We start from the raw sequence: 17,330 nt of genomic DNA, 5'->3' as shown, positions 1-17,330 counted from the left end.
TTATTATAGCAACTCACAAAGGCTGTCTTTTTCTTCTCTGGATCCCTGCAGCGTCCTGAACCGCACCCCTCCCAACCTCATCCAGGAAATTATTTTGGTAGATGACTTCAGCTCAGATCGTAAGTATGGACTTATTTCCCTTTCATTTGTTTTTTCTCCTTCTGTTCTCCCTCTTTTTGGTTGCTTTGTTTATTCCCTTCTTTCAGAGAGATTCCATCATGTCTCTTTGCAAGGGAAAAGGAAAAAGGAAGTGGTATTTCTGTGCACAGTGCATGGTAGAGGCCATGGCAGAGGTGGATGGTGATATTAGGCATTAAAACCTGTGAGGGCCTCAGAATCATGTCTGGATAAGGATTGAGCTGCACCCAACTATTGATGCTGGGTGTTTCTGAGCACCTCTAACATAGAGTCCTAAGTGTCTCACATTAAGCACCTGAAAATTCCAGTGCAGTGTCAGTGGCCAAAGTGTTCCAGGTCAACACAAATGGATCTCTGGTGCCAGTACTGCACAGGGTTCAGCCACAAACTGACATTTAGGCTCTTAGGTAGAAGAATTTTTGCAAAGCCCCATCCTATGGTAGTTCTTATTTTTCTTGCTGGCAAACAGATATCTATGGTTCTACAGCTACTCTACTGAGGCATCTGAACTTTAGTTCACCACTTTACTACCTACTTGAGGACTGACACTTAGTTTTAACATCTGCCTCAGTTTCTGCAAAGATAAAGAGTCCATCGATGCTTGCAAGTAGTGATAAGTTCCACTCCTACAGAGTAAGTGACTTGATATGGATTCTTGTACATACTTGAAATTGTGGCTTTGCCAAGCTGAGTGATGCTTTCCCTTGTAGCAGATGTCCAGCAGAATCTCAGTAGGCTTTAATTAAGAGCACCTGCCACTTCACTTGGGTAGTGCAGCAGCTGCCAAAATGCCCATACAAGAGCAGTATTTTAGATTGCATGCATGTGTCCTTGAGAGTGGAAATGCTCTTGCAGGACCATGCCAGGAGATGCACTTTGGCTGATGGCCTTTGTGTTCTCCCTGAAGCACCACATCTGTGGAAGGATGGCAGTGGGAAAGAGAGGATGTGAGACATAAAGAGGAACATGGAATAAATGGAGAAATGGGACATTATGGTGGAGAAAGGGAAAATGTGCTAGAAAGCGTTGCTTCTGTGGATGGGAGTGGAGAGGTTTGTAGGCAGCCTAGCCTGTGGCATCCTGCATGGTGTGGTGCTCCTTCATATGGCTGGGCTGGACCCAGTAGCTGTTGCTCTCCATCGTGTTCCCTGAGCAAAGGAAATGAGGGATGGCACAAGCTCCTGGCGAGCTGCCAGCAAAGCCCTCAGTTAGACATCCATCCGTTAGTGTAATGGTGACTCCAGGGAAGCAGATCTACTCTCCGTGGCTTTTATTAAATAAAATCAAGCAGAAACTACCCTAAGAATAAATGTTGGGAAATGCCCAAATGAGCCGCTGAGGGCAAAGAAAATGGATGAAATCATTTTATATGACAGGATTTTCTTTTACTTGGCACTTCTGCAGTTTGCAGCTCTGGCTCCCTATGGTCCTTCCATTTCATCAAAGCCATCCGCTCAGTGCCATGTTGCCAGTACATGCCCATTATTCTTGTGAAATGCTAAGTGCAGGAGGATGGAGGCCTAGATTACCAGAGTGTCAGGAGGCACAGGCTGAGCTGTCTGACGTGGGCAGTGGGCAAGCAGTGCTCTTTTGTGTACCCTTCAAACAGGAGGACTGCGGCCATCAGGCTGATATTAAGTGAAAGCAGAAATTCCCCTCCCATGGAGATACAAGAGAACAGTTAATTGGAGCTCTCTATTGAAGCCAAATAATTCATGTGTATGTACCAAATGTTTTTTGCCTTCCTTAAGCTGAGGATTGTCAGCTCCTTACCAAGATCCCCAAAGTCAAGTGTCTACGAAACATCCGTCGAGAAGGTGAGTGTGGAAGCTTTGCAGATACAAAGATTTGGTGGATTTGCCCACATGGCCCTGTTTGCTTACCAGTTGCGTGCGTGTTGTTTCTTACCATTATGGTTTGGTTTTATCAGTATAAGGGCTTGGTATCCTAATGTTGGAGGCTCTATGAACAGAGAACCTGGTTTATCAACTCTCCGTCTTTGGGGCTCTCAATTCATAGTTTAATAATGAGTGCTGTTCAGAGACCTGGGTAGAACAAGAACTGCATTTTAAAATCTTTATGAATATAGGTGCAGATGGAAGTCCTGTTTCCAGGTTAAAGCTGTCAGTATACAGTGGGTCTGGAGCAAGGATCTGAAAGGGGAGATAGGAGCCACTGTTCAGTGCATGAAAGTTATCCCATATAGCAGGGTGGTCTGTAAGAAAGTGTGGAAGTATCTGAGAGCCAGAGTGGTACCTCTAACCACAGGGCAGAGTAAAGAAGAAAAGGGAATAGGTAAGAAAGAAGAAAGGCAGTGAGAGAATAGAGTGTGTTCCTATGGAAGCAGTGAGAGAGGCAGCAGGGTGCTCTGATAGAGAGACACTGTGGGAAGGCCTGGAGGGGAAGGGAACTGTCGTCAAGGCAGGAACCAGGTGAGAATTTAGTGGCATGAACAAAAGTGGCAGATGAGGTCATTCTTTGTGTGTTGGGAGGGCTCAGATTTGATGTTGCCCCCAGGGGATGCCCTGCCAAAGTTGCTCTCTGCTCCTGACAGATGTTGTGTTGGAGAAGTGCCTGGTCTTCTCGTGTAACATCCACAAGAAGTATTTTAGTTTCTGCAAGACACTCAGCTGTTTACCTTTCTAACCTTTCTTCTCTTCTTCTGCTGTCCTTTCCACCTTGCAGGGCTGATTCGTTCTCGGGTGCGAGGAGCTGAAGTGGCCACTGCTGACATCCTCACCTTCTTAGACAGTCACTGTGAAGTCAACAGTGAGTGGCTGCAGCCCATGCTTCAGAGAGTGAAAGAGGTGAGCACCGTCTCCCCACTCAGCTGGACAGGGCTAGCGTGTCTGGGACTGAGGAATCCTGTGCTCTCAGGTGCCTTGAGCACTGCCAGCAAGACAGAGCCTTCCAAGTAGCCTTTCTCAGGCAGATGGACGTACAGCCTGAGCTAGGTGGGCAGCAGATCCCTGATGGGCTTCTTCCATTCTCCTGCCAACGTAGCAGGGCAGCAGGTGCTGAGTGATGAGATGCAGTGGTGAATAACTGAACCACCAACTTGTACCTCAGCTGTCCTGCAGGTGTTGTGCTCCTTTTCTGCCTGTATATACGATAGTGACCTCAGCATACACTGGGCAACTTTTCCATTGCTGTTATCTCCCTTGTTGCTGGTTCTCCCTTGCTGCTTCCCCTCTGTCGTGTCACTGCCAAAACTTTCCTTCCACTGATGCTCCTGCTGAGCTGCCAACACAAACTACCTGCATGTAGGCAGCTTCCCAGCGTAGAAGAGCTGCCTGTGCATGTGGGGATGTACCTTTGCTGGTTCAGTTCAGGAAGGATTGGTGTGAATCTGGACTGTCACCCTGGTTCCACTGTAGGGCTGGAGAGGAAAACATGGCTCTGCTAAAAGAGAAATGGGAGGGGTAAAGGGAGAAATGTGAGCCCTGCTTGCAAGAAGACTTAGCTCTGCTTGCAAGGGGCTGGGATTGTTCCCCTCCTTTGAAATAGAGGATTCTATGGAGTAATGGGCTCAAGAAAAAGGAGTTTGAGTCTTATATGCTGACTCGTATCCATGTCTGGCTTAAACTGAAGAAGGTGAAACTTCAGGAACGATAACTTAAAAGCTTCTACTTTTTAGTCCTGCTCAGTAAATCCTCTATCTCAGAAGCCCATAAATATTTACTCCTGCCTTTTAAGTCAACATACAATATGGGATTTCTGAGCAGTGTGAGTGCTGTGCTGCCAGAGTAGGTTTAAGGGCAGGGCTCAGGCCTTACTGATACACTCCTTGTGCAATTGTCACTGTGCGAAGGGGAATATGCATGAACAGCAGGCTTTTGCTGGTTGTGATCTGCTGGCCAAGCAGAAAGAGTTACTGTAAAGCATAAAATGGATGTTTGGTATGAAGGTTGTGGAGCCTGTCAAGTGATAGCAAGATACTGGCTTTGGCATTACCAGCTATCTGTTTCATCTTAGATTTCAGCTTTCGAAAGACTTTCTTCAGTGCTGTGGTGGAAACTTATAACAATCTCAAGTTCTGTTTATTATAAGGATTGCCAAGTAAAACCACCCTTACAGTCAGTGAAGTATCCTAATTCCTTAATATTAAGATATTATGTATTTTTCAGTTTGCAATTGTTTCTTGTCTGATCACTATGAGTTAATTCAAGGATGGCTGAGCAGAAATCAGTAGATATCAAAAACAAGCACGAAACCTTTGGGACAATGATTCATGTCCTGTATCTTGGGCAGGAAATAGAGCTGTTTCTTGGCAGCACTTCTGGGTATGTGGGTCATTCTTGCCTCATTCTCTTTATCCATGGTGTACACTTGGCTAATACCCAACCTTCTCCATTTGGACATAGTGTACATCAATCACTGCTGAGCTGTCAAAACTATACTGGAAAAGCCAAATAAAAATTTGCATGCTACATGTGCAGCTTTGTTTTTTATGATCTCTGGCAGCTTTTCCAGACCCTCGAGAAATACCTGACTGCTTTTTTTTCCCCATTTCTCTGTCTCTTTCAGGATTATACCCGAGTGGTGAGTCCAATCATCGATGTTATCAGCCTGGATAACTTTGCCTACCTGGCAGCATCAGCAGATCTGAGGGGAGGTGGGTATAATTAATGGCTTTTGTGATAGTTAGGCCTGAGTGATGTTGCTTAAAAAATAACTGATGTCCACTTCAGCTTTAAACAAAAACAAAACAAAAAAAAGTGATGCTCTTTCCTGATGGGTTTTGTGTCCTCCTTTTTCTGCAAATTGCTAAGTTGGATATTTTGCAGAGTTGAAATAAAGTCCAAATATGGTTTTGTTCTTGAGCTTATATCAGCATCGTGGTATTTTGCAGTTTCAGGGCTTAGCTAACTGATAAAGCGTATCAGTGTATCCTCTGGCCACTTCACCTCCTGTCAGCAAGTGAACAATAGAATTTTTGGGCTGTGGCATTCAGGCCAAGCAGCCAGACGTGGAGCACCTTCCTGTGCTTTCACATGTTCATAAACCATGGAGATCACTCTTTACAGTTTACAGTAAAGGAAGAAGGGTGATAGCAAATAAAATACATGAAAGCCACTTCTACAATCTCTTCTCTCTTCTTATATTCCTTGTGGTCCATCTGGCATCTTGGGCTGTTCCTGTGTGATGTAATTTGCTCCTTGGGAAAGACCCACTAAAATAATGAAGAGGAGATTAAATTCTGCATGTGTGGACAACATTAACAAGCTTTGTCTGCTCCGTGTGATGTTGAAGTGCTATGGCAGTGCTCTGGTTCTGCAACATCACATGGACTGCATGTGAATATGAACCTTTGCAATCCCTTGAAAGCTGCATATGCATGCGTGCTACTGCAGATGAGGATTCAGAGGGCATCTGAACTTCTGTGTGTATGTTTTTGGACATGAGAGCAATTCACCTCCTGGTAGTTATTCAGGTAGCACATACTCACTGCCTAGGGCTTGTCCTGCCTTCTTCTCTGCTAGCTTTCCCAGGCAAGGATTGCTTTCAGCTTAGAGTTCAGAGACAAAGCTCCTACCTTGTGTGAGTCTGGTTTGCAAACAGTCCCTACACTGTGTGTATGTTGGAGTCTGACACCTGCTTCGGTTGCTTGCTTCTATTGCCAGGCATCTCCTGGAAACCACCACTGTCCTAGCAGCTGAACCCTCTTATGGCTGTTCCTGCGGTGGCCTGTAGTGTGAGCTGCTGTTCTCCTGTTGTGGCTAGAGGAAATGTAGGTAGCTGCATTTCACTGCTGCACTGCTCGCTCACTGAAGGCTACTCACTCAGTGGCTAACCTCAACAGGATATAGTGCTAGTGTCTGTGATGTGCTCAGCTCTCCACCACAGGCCAATTATAAATAAACAGTAGGCTTGGATGTTAAAATGGTTAAAATGACCTGCAAGCTTTTGTTCCCAGAATACATTACATCCCACAAAGTGCTGTGATTAAAGCCGAATAACTGGCAGACAGGGAAGTGTAAAACAGACTGGCCAGAATGCAACAACCCTAATTAGCACGTGTCACTCGGACAACACTCTCCTGAGCATGTGGAGTGGAACTGATCAGAGTCCTGTACTGCTGAGAGATGAAGATGCCAAGACAGAATTGGCAGCTTCTTGGCTACATTAAGATAAACTCTTCCCCTTTTGGCTAGACTGGTGTTGAGGAAGGAAAGTAGTTGTTGCCTGTGATGTAAAAGTGGGGGCTGAAGCTGGTAGAAAACCAAGAACAAAACCTATCTGGCGTGTTTCTTTTCTTCTCAGGATTTGACTGGAGCCTTCACTTTAAGTGGGAGCAGATTCCTATAGAGCAGAAGATGTCCAGAACAGACCCAACTCAGTCTATAAGGTAGCTATGTCTGATGGACTGCGTGCAGACCTTCAAATGCCTTTACTGAGCCTTTGCCTTTATGGCAAGGAGTGCAAAGTGTTGTCTTGCCGGGGACAAGATATTGCTGTTTTTGCTTGATAAAGGCAAACTTACATATTAATTCTAAAGAAATCTTGTAATGCAGCGATACCCTAATTCTTTGAGTATTGCTTCCTGAATACTATATGAGTAGCAACTATATAGTTTCATTGGCTTGTAGCTGTGCTATCCCAACAAGCCACCTCTTCCTGTTCTGTATTTGTTTTATGGTTTCCCGCAACACTCTGAATGCCTCCAGAAATCATTTGTAATTACCTCTGTCTTCTAGGTGAGGAATTAAGGAACGAAACAGCTAAACAATCACCTCAGGAAATGTAAAGCAGAGCTAGGAGCTTAATCTCACCTAGTAATTTGAGCACAGAATGAACCTTCTCTCCTAAATAAGTGTGTCCACACAAAAACAGATTGCGTTGGCTGCAGCGGTTATTGCCAGCCTTGCTGCTGTGTGTGTGGTTCTGAGGGATGTAGAGCATGAAAAATCCTGGTATAAAAAGTCACAGTGCTCAGCTCCCTGTTTGTAACAGAAGTGCCATTTTATTCCTTTATATAATTTGTGAGTCTCTGTTTTGCGCTCAAGAAGTATCCAGCAGTACATACAGCAAAGCCACTCACACCATGTCAAGTTGATGAACGCAGCCATCAGACAATACCTCTGTCATTCCTACACACTGTGTGTATTTATATAAATGCAAAAGACACAGCATTATTCATGTAGTGCTTGCAGTACAATCTAATAAAGGACGGGGGAGGATCTAGTGAGGGGCATCTCAGGAAAGCAGGAACATGGTCAGCAGACTTCTGTTTTCCTACTTTGAATGAAAGAGATGGTTTTTCAGGTCTGCACAAATTATCCCCCCTCTGAAATGGAGATGGTGGTGATGGTGGTGCTGCACGCACATGAGTATGTGAGCTTATTTAATACGGGCTTGTACCTTCTTTTCCAGAACCCCTGTCATAGCAGGAGGCATCTTTGTGATTAACAAATCCTGGTTTAACCACCTGGGAAAATATGATACTCAAATGGACATCTGGGGAGGAGAAAATTTTGGTAAGTTTAGAGTGTCCAGGGAATGACACATTAATGCATACCATTTCCCAGTATTCATCACTTAGCAGAGCTCTTCTTTCAAGATCTGCATGTTGATAGAAGGTTACAGATATTGTCAGGCTATCACCACTTGGGCCAGAACTTTATGTCAGTTTTGCACAAGGTAAACAGAGGTCCTTTGATATCAGGGCTATCACTATCTTATGTGCATATGCAGCATTGTATGAGTGCTTCTACAGTACAAACAAGTTAAGAATAGTAATAAAAAAACCCCCTCTCCTAATGTTTAAGTTGTTGCTTATTTTTGGAGAATATTCCTGCAGAGTCAGCCTCTGAGCTTCACCTGTGTAAAAGCTGAAAATCCCCAAAACAGTGAAAGAATACTTATTTGGGCTTTTCATTGTCTGCTGCTGCCCGTTAGGGAGCCTAGCACTGTTTTTTGGTGCGTATGTCCGTAGCTGATGCTAAAGCAGAGCTCTCTGGAGTGGCAGTAAATTACCTGCACACCCACAACTTTTCTTGCACATAGAGATGATTAAAACCTCTGCAGAACTGCTTCGTTCTCCTTCAAACCGCTCTCATAAAGCCTGGCAATGGCTGGGCCAGGCTGTGTGGGATTGGGCCAAGCATGCAGGGCTTGCCACCTGTGCCTTGTACAGTTTCCATTAAGTTTGTTGCCCCTCATCACTTGGCTCTTGTCTTCCATCTCGACTCTTTTACAAAAGCAAAGCTCAGTGCACAGTGCATATAGTGGGGTATAATGGGGTTCATCCCTGATATGTGTTGCTACAATGGCAGTGTGATGATGGCAATGGAAAAATATTTTACTTTATTTTTTTCCCCAAAGCTAACATTTGTTCAGCTCTTCAGCATAATATGAGGCAGTAATTCCATCAGTGGTTTCTACATTCAGTTTGTTTCTCTTACGTAGCAGATGAGCAGAAACCAACAATTTCACAACAAAAAGTTCATTTTCCTTGAAAAGGTATTTAGAGTGTTCAGTTTCCACTCTGAAAGAAATGTTTTCCATACTTAATGGAAATCTAGTTTTTGCGATGAAAGAAAAGTGTTGATTATGTTCTGAAACACTTTTTACTATGCATTACAATTTTGAGTGGAAAGCAATTGTTTAGATAAGATCACCTTTTGTTGAGTGAGCTGAGAGAGTAGCTCTGACTAGTCTGGGTGGGTAAGAATGGCCACAAAGGCCATTTTCAATAAACTTTTCCTTGGAAACTTTTTTCCTGCGAGGAAACAGAAGGTTTTAAAGGGCACAGAGCTGAAGAAGCAGGTACAGAGGAATGGTCAGGTAGTGATTATCAGCTGCCAAAGTATTCTTCCGGCTGGATGTGGGTAGGTAAAGACTTTTTTCAAGTATTACGGGGAAAAGCCACAGCAATAAAATCATTTAAAGCATATGTGGGCAAGGTTGGGTGCTGGAAAATACATAGCAAAAAAATCTCATATGTTTTTCATCAAAAAATGAATGAAAGTCCTTAATATGTTATGCTTGATCTCCATTTTCTATTTTGTGCCAAAAATCTGCATCCCTTCTCCCCGCTGTTAAAGAATTGCCATTTGCAAACCTGGTCATGCAAAGTCTGTCTGTGTGCCTAAGATATGAATATGACATGAGGATTCTTCTTGGGGAATGGACATTGCTTTAAGTAAAACATGCTAGCTTGAGAATTTTGTTTTTGTTATAGGCCAGAATGAATCAGAACCTCCTTTGAGGAGAGCAACTGCCAGCTGGACACAATACCAGATAGAAACTTATGACTTGTGTTTTTGTTGTTGTTTTTGTTGTTCTTTTTTGTTTGTTTTTGAGTCCTTCCTCTCTTCAAAGCTGTAGGAAAGATTGAGGGAGAAACTGCAACTAGTAAGGAATGACACAAACTACAGGTTAATTACTTAGAAGTTGGATTAAATACACCATCTCCTCCTCCCCTCCAAAAAAATCCCACAACCATCCAACCACCAAACAGCCGGACAAGTAAACTACCATGCTGTTTAAACAACCTTTCCCAGGAACTGTGGAGGAAAGCTATGGAGGAAGATGAAGGGTGGGATGGTGTTAGTCTGTGTGCATGCTTTGAAACAGCCATTAGATCTGGATGCACTGTTTCCTTTTTAATTTCTAAACATCAGAGCCATAATTCAGGCAGGGAGACCACAAGTGAGTAAAACTTTTGAAGTAATCAGTCTATGCAATCTGAAGCTTTTATGGCAGAGACTTCATCTGAAGTCCCAAGCAATTACGCAGTTAATTTTCTTGGGGAGAGGACTTGCTTCCTATGCCTTCATCTTGTTCTCTTCTTTCTCCTCTGTCTCCTAAACTCCTTCTCTTCCTCACGTGATTTGTTTCATGTAGTAAATTCTTCTTTTACTTCCATCCATTTTCAGTGTGGGTGAGTTGCAGAAGCTCAGAGCAAGGTGGGTGTGGAGGTGATCTTGATCTTTTACCAAATGCTGTTCTGAAAGCCTGAATACAGCCGCTAGGATCTGGTCCAATGGAAAAAATGAAATGCTCAGAGGTCCAAACAGTGGAATGGTATTGGAGAAGGCCAGGACTGGAGTTGCCTCTGTTTTAACAAAGGGCAGAGGGATTTTTCCTCTCTTACCATGGCATCACTTTTTCTGGTTTTACTTTGTAGTAAATACATCTAGAGCAGACGGACAAGGATGAGGTTACTCTTTTTGGAAATGCTGATGATCTGACTTCAACTGTATGACTCTTGGGTCTCTTCCAGAGCTCTCCTTCCGAGTGTGGATGTGTGGTGGCAGCTTGGAGATTGTTCCCTGCAGTCGCGTGGGACATGTGTTCAGAAAGCGCCATCCCTATGACTTCCCTGAAGGCAATGCACTAACTTACATCAAGTAGGTGGTAACAGCCAGGTCACCTTGATGTTGGGCATCTCTAAAACAGCCTAAATTCTTTATTTTCTTTCTCCCTGCTGAGTGAGAACAACTTGTGGCTGAGCATCTGTTCTCAAGAGGAAGATGAGTTGCTGTTGGTCTATGCAAATGTTCCCTTCTCTGTTCCCTGTTGTTTGTGTTACTGCATCTTGCTTTTCCTCGCTCTGCAATGGTGGAGGGGAGCAGTGCCCCAGGGAGAGACCCTGGCCACCTCCCAGTGACACATGCCTGGGTATTGGCAGTCCTTAGATGTCTCTGAGCTGCTCTCGAGTCCAGAGATCCTACTGAGCTATGTGTGTGCTGAGATGAGTCCTGTGGACAACTTGCAGGACAGAGGGGAAGAGAAAAATGATGAGACCAGTGAAGTACTAGAGCAGAGCCCCAGAGAGGTGATGAAATCTCTGTCCTTGGAAATTTCAGAACTCATTCAGGCAAGGTTTTGAGCAGTGTAGCCTAGCCTGAAGTTAGTCCTGCTTTCTGCAGGAGTGTTGATCAGATCATAACTAGAGTTGCTTTCCAAGCTGAGTTATTCCATGGTAACATTCTAGTCTGGAGAAAGGGAGCAGAGTGGTGGTGACAGTCAGACCAGTTCTGCAGTGGGAGCATATGTGAAAGAAAACACGGTAAACACTGTTTTGTTGTGTTTCTTGTTTTGTTTTGTTTTATTTTTTTAATTTATTTTTATATTCTGAACTGTAGTATCCCCACTAGGCTTTGTAGAGTTAACACATTCAGTCTAAATCTGACTGTGGAGCCCACTTTATTTTGTGTCTAGTGTTATTCCCAACTCCCCCTGGCAGACAGGCCCTGGTCTGCCCACATAGCACTTGTTTGACAGGAGGGCAGGTTCTCCAGCAGCACTCAGCAAAGCATCTCCTTGTTCCCATGTAGGAACACTAAGCGCACAGCGGAGGTGTGGATGGATGAGTACAAGCAGTATTACTATGAAGCCCGGCCATCAGCCATTGGCAAGTCATATGGAAGGTAAGCTGCTCCCAGACCTCACCAGAAGGACTCTTGTAAGCCACTTGCTAGCATGAAATAGTTGTTGGATCTTCTCTGGCTCTAAATGTGGTAAAGAGAAACAGAGATGCTCTGAATTGCTGGCTTGCCAGGAGAGTTACAGCTCAAGTGACTAACATGTTTTCTTCTAATTCACTTCATTTTTCCTGCATAAATCATTTGTTAGGGGAAGGCCAAAGTGGGCTGGAATGAAATTAAAATGCCAGGCTTTTTAAGGGGATAAGAATATTTTCTAATACAGCATGCCTGTCCTCTGGAAATGTGAGCTATGCAGTTACTCGAGCTTGATGTACATGCAGAATCCAGGGCCAAGAAGAGCTAGCTGGCACTCAGGACAAATTGCTACCTGGTGTGCTCCCCTCTTTGCTGATGAGTGGATGAGGTGGTTTGCTCATTTTGTAAGGTTGGACAGAGCATGGCCAATGGTGAGACATCTTGTGCTGAAACATAATCTGGTTGTGACTGGTCTCTAGCACCTTCTGAGCCCACTTCTGTAAAGAACTATTTCTTGCAGCATCCTAGATAAAGCTATCTGCAGGCCACGTAAGTCTCGCTATTATGGGCTTTTTAGAGTTGTGATCCAAAAATCATTGAGCATCAAAACTTGGGATGAGAGGAGAGCTGGTTCTCTGTATCAAACACCTATGATTTCCAAGTGAACGTTAAAAACATCTTGGGAGGCATATGTATCTGTGTTGTATCCCCTGTAAACGAGTGACTGCTGTATGAGCTGGAGGACTTGTCAAATGTGGTGGTGCCTCAGATGTGTAACTACATGCACTGGATAATGATGCATCTACTGCTTATGTGGTGACAAGCAGGCTTGGTCCGGCCCATACAGACTTATCATTGTACATCCTGATATTGCCATGACAATAGCTCTACCTGCCTAATTTTTCTGTCTTTGTATTGACTGCAGCAGCCAGACTGGGGCCAAATAATAAGCAATGCTCCTACTCATAAAAGAAACTGGAGTATTGCATATTGAACTTGCATATATCATTATTGTGTCTTAGGGCCTAAACTTGCAGTTTTTGTTTGCATGTATTTCCTACCAGCTTTACAGACAGCAATGGCTAAGTAAGAGCTGAAGCAGCTCTGTTGGTTTTTGATTTGGGGTGATTTCTTGACCTGTAGTGACAGCCCTGTGAACCTGCATTATTTATCTAGATTTAGAATGCAGATGTCTCTGACACCATCAAAAGGTCCAAGAATTGACCTTCTTTCCCCACAATTTAGATGCAGCTGTAAGATCCACATAAATATGCCTGAGATACGGGTGGCCTCTGTGGGCTGAGGATGTCAAGGAACATGGGTTCATCTGAAAGTCCTTTCCAAGACACAGTTGTAGCAGTATAGCTTGAAGAGGAGAGTCCCTAATTTCACTGCTCAGTGGGATTGCTCAAGCAGAGTTCTTCAGCCATCCAAAGCCAAGGAGTCAGAGTTGGAAGGGCTGCTACAGCAGGCAGTTGCAAGGCACTGAATTAATTTCCTCTTGCCTTCTTTTTCAAAACTGCCTAGGAAGAAATCACTTTGGTTTTTGGGTTTGCAGTCTAACCTGAGACTACAGCTGCTGCCATGTCCCCTTACTTCTGGCAGCCACAGAGATGAGCCATTTGTGTATAGCATAGGGTAAATGCTTTCTAGGCCTTTTCAGGAGCTGATGGTTGTGTAAGTTTTATTGAATGCTTCTACAGAGGCACCCAGAGGCTGAAATGCTTTCTCAGTCTTACAGTACCTTTATGTGCACTGTGCTATTTTAACATTGTAGAACCTGGACCCTTAGCATCTTTCTGAACCAAAGGAAGTGCAAGAATTGCTCTCAAAGGCTTTTCTTTCTTTCTTTTCAATGTTCCCCTCCTGCCTGTCTATTCTTCTTCACCTCAGGTCACTGCTAGTGCTCTGAACCCAGTAACAAACTAGGTGGGAGAATGAGCAAGGGTGGAAAACTATACAGTCCCCCTCAGACTTCTTGGCTGCTCTTGATTGTTCCCCTTCCTCCTGGTCACTGTGTGTGTCTGTGTTTTCAGTATTGCAGACCGAGTGGAGCAGCGCCGCAAACTGAACTGTAAATCCTTCCAGTGGTATCTGGAGAAAGTCTATCCTGAACTGAAGTGAGTCTGATCTCTCAGCTTCCAAAATTCCTGAAGGAATTGGGAGGTGGTTCACAACAAGAAACTGAGCTGTGGCAGCAGCAGGCAAAAAAAAAAAAAAAAAAGAAGGGACTTGGATGGAAAGAGGCTTGGAAAAGATCTTCTCTGTTCTCCTTTGTGGTTAGAGGGTTTCAGATAGGGACCAGTTATGCTCTTGTAAGTATGTAAGTGCTTTGTACTTCTTTGTTTATTAAGTGCCTTAAAACTGTTGTTCTACTTCAAGGGTTCCTGAGAAAGACTTGATTCCGGGAATAATAAGACAAGGAGGAAACTGTCTGGAGTCTTGGGCACAGGATAGTACAGGGAATACATTGGCTGGCATCGGAAACTGTAAAGGGACAGTGAACAATCCACCCGTCACTCAGGTGAGATGGGCTTCAGCTTGGTGCTTTCCTCCTTCCTCTGCCCACTTTATGTGTTGCCAGTAATTGAAAAGGTATCTATGGCCTTTTTGGATTTGTACAGAGATGAATAAAGGAAGAATTTGGCTCTTTTAGTAGTTTTAATAGTTAACAGGAAAAGAAGCTGTGGCCATCTCAGAGCTCTGCTGTCTCAACAGACACAACAGTTAGGCATGGGGTAGGAAGGATTTTGTCACTCAGACAGAGGCAACAGGTAACGCTTGAACGTTCAGAGGCCTGACTAGTCTGTGCAGTAAACTCACAGGCAGAGTTTGAATTGCATGGTGATCACTACTCAGACCATGGCTTGGGTATGCTCTGCTTCATCTCCTGCCCTTGGGGCTATGACTTTCCTATGAGAACCAGTCCTGGGGTGTACTTGGCTGGTACCCAGGCATGCAGGCTAAGAGATTTCCCCAGGGTCATAAACGTTTCTTAGTCTACCACTTCAGCTGTAGCTGCAGATGGTTTGAACTGTGTGTTTTGCAGATGTGTTTCAGTGTAATGCCCAAGCAGAATTTAAATAGACAAGACCTCAGCTGTGGTAATTTGGTGCAGCTCCTCTAAGAGTGGAGCTTTGCTAGTTTATATCAGCTGAGGATTTATGCTCAGTCTCTTCTTGGGGCAGTCACAGCGGGATATTTTATGCCAGAAAACACATATTCACATCTGTTAACTGTTGGAAACCAGTTTTCAGCCAGAGTTCAACGTGCCATTTAATCTTACTCATTGTTCCATGTCATTACTGTTTAAAATCTCCAAAATGTACTGCGTTTGTGTTTCCTCTTTGGGGGATATATAATAAGAACACTTGATTGGGTCAAGCATCCTTCAAGTGAGAGAAGGGAAAAATGAAGTCTGAGCTTTATGTGTGCTGGTGATATTTGTTAGCCCATGGATATCATTGCATGCGTTTTGCTTCATTTGATAATATATAGATCTCAGTTACTCATTATAGAACATGTTTGTTATGTAAAATATGCAGAAGCAGTTCCACATCATGTAAATCATGAGGCTGGTGGCCTCCATGCTATATAGGCCTGACTCTGTAAAGCTGCAGAGCGTGGAGTCGCAAGGGATCCAAGTTTAATCAAGCAGCTCAGAAGGTCAGAGAAGCCAGCTGTAGGTTTTGAAATAGTCATGGTGTGTTAAGACAGAGCATAAACTTCTGATCAGGTGAGGACGTCAGCCATAGTCTTCCCGGGAAGCCTTTGATAAGTGTTGAAGAAAATATTCAGATTCTTGTACTATCTAACAGGAGGAAAAAAAAACCAACCAACCAAACAAAAAACCCACACACACAAAAAACTTCTCTCATTTTGCACCATTGTGATCATAATGGAACCTTTCTTTTTCTTTTGCCTAAGGAATGGGTATTCAGTGACCCTCTAATTAGACAGCAGGACAAGTGTCTTTCCATTACCTCCTTTTCTACTGGCTCTCAAATCACACTGGAAGCCTGCAATCAAAAAGATGGCAGACAGGTAACTGTGCATCTTTGTTAATCTCTTCATTGTCACATACCAGTGTTCCTACAGCAGTGCATCTGCAGGTGCAAACCCAGTACTACCAAAGTGTGTCAAAGTCCCTGCCGTCTCTTGCATCTCCCTCTCTGGTGTGCTTCATATGAATGCATATATGACATTACCTGTGACCAAGGAGAGTGGAGAGTACCGTGGAGTATCCAGCCCAGTGGCATCCACCTCACTTTGTGGATACCCACACACTCAGGCAGGTCAGTGCATGGATGAAGCACAGCATCAGGGTGGGGTAGATAAGCAGTAAATACTTTGAGAGACCCAAGAAAAGAGCATCATGATAGCAATGTGTGCTATCATTTGTTTGCTTGCTTAACAGAATAGAATAGTTCAGCTGGAAATGCCCTTCAAAGATCATCTGGTCCAACTGCCCAGCTACTTCAGGGATAATCAAAAATTAAAGCGTATTAATGAGGGCATTTTCCATTTAGAAGTGAGAGAACTGTGTTCTTCGTGCTTTCTTTGGATGTGTGAACAGACATTTAAAACTGCATTTGTACAATTCATTTGAGAAATATCAACTGGCATAAAACAGTGTATGCTCTGGAAAATTACACAGCAGCAGTGTTGCTTTGGAATGTTCCCAACAAAATACAGATCTCTGATTTGTCAGGACACCTAATGCACTTTGCCTTGCAATTCAAGGTAAGATACTGTGTCTGAGATGGGCATGTTGCTCTCACATGTATGTGTGATATGCCTTTTTTATCAGGACTGGTCAAAATACAGTATGTGACAACACAGCACTGGCAGACAGTGAATGGACAGGGCTTGCTTCATCCCTAGTTTTATGCTTCCCTCTACACTGAGAGGACAAATTCTCCATCATATAGGGCTATTCTACCTCTGTGTTTTCCAATATGTCTATTGTTTTGGTAGCCCAAAGATAAAAGACGGCTCAGCTTGCTACTAGTCTTCAGCAGTGTCTCTTTTGTCAGTATTTTTAAATGCTGTATGTATTTCTGATTTTAGTTCCTCCTGAAAGTAGGTACTGAACTCTGGTCTTGCCCATGTGTGGAATGCCTGTATAGACTTTCCCCTGGAGGTCTGGTTAATATAGAAAGGTCTTGAAGAGTTGTCACCATGAATATAATGGTAGACTCTTATTTTGGATTAGCCTTGCAAGGATATCCTAGGTGGGCTGTGCTTGCCTGCTCCTTTTTCCTTTTTTCTTGTTGATAACCATTCACCCTCTTGCTATGTAATTAGGTCACTTAGCTTCCTCTTAGGTGCCTTGCAGCATTTTCCTCCCTGGCAGCAAAGAGGACTCTAGCAGCTGCCAAAATCAACTTTTTCCCTCCTCCTGTGTCATGGAAGGACAAGGGCCCCCTGGAGGGGTGTGGAGTACAGGCTCTATTAGCCAGAAAAGAGATTAATCCACATTTACACATCAGGTTCATTCTGCTGCTGGAGTGTAGGATTTATTGATCCTTGATGTGGTGATTATATACAGGCTCATTATAGAGACACGCAGGATGTGATCTGTTGTTTTCCATTACCTTATGTGAACAAACTGCACTTAAATCAAGGACTTGACCTGGCAGATGATTTAGCCAACTGACTGTAAGCAAGGATTTCGTTTAATCATTTCAAACAATTAGAGACCAATTTGATTCGCAGCTGCCATTCCAAATCCTGCTGTGGCTGAATGGATGAGGTGGGGATGAAGTGGAAGGAACAGCA

General features: G+C 43.8%; 1 protein-coding gene across 2 annotated transcripts in view; it reads left to right on the top strand.

The window, feature by feature from the left end:
* Positions 1–17,330, top strand: part of GALNT16 (polypeptide N-acetylgalactosaminyltransferase 16) — a 60,319-nt gene that overhangs the window by 36,195 nt on the left and 6,794 nt on the right. For both annotated transcript variants that reach the window (XM_090141150.1, XM_031593661.2), the window contains exons 4-14: positions 52–119; positions 1,890–1,955; positions 2,824–2,945; positions 4,666–4,753; positions 6,403–6,487; positions 7,513–7,616; positions 10,367–10,493; positions 11,424–11,516; positions 13,586–13,669; positions 13,932–14,073; positions 15,477–15,593. In XM_090141150.1, coding sequence (XP_089997276.1) covers positions 52–119; positions 1,890–1,955; positions 2,824–2,945; positions 4,666–4,753; positions 6,403–6,487; positions 7,513–7,616; positions 10,367–10,493; positions 11,424–11,516; positions 13,586–13,669; positions 13,932–14,073; positions 15,477–15,593 — 1,096 coding nt within the window. The remainder of the gene's footprint in view (positions 1–51; positions 120–1,889; positions 1,956–2,823; positions 2,946–4,665; positions 4,754–6,402; positions 6,488–7,512; positions 7,617–10,366; positions 10,494–11,423; positions 11,517–13,585; positions 13,670–13,931; positions 14,074–15,476; positions 15,594–17,330) is intronic.

The sequence above is a fragment of the Phasianus colchicus genome, chromosome 5 (genome assembly GCF_987193195.1).
Source record: "Phasianus colchicus chromosome 5, bPhaCol1.hap1.1, whole genome shotgun sequence".
NCBI lineage: Eukaryota > Metazoa > Chordata > Aves > Galliformes > Phasianidae > Phasianus > Phasianus colchicus.
Note: the sequence above shows the minus strand (reverse complement) of the source record. Positions and strands in the feature narration are given on the sequence as shown.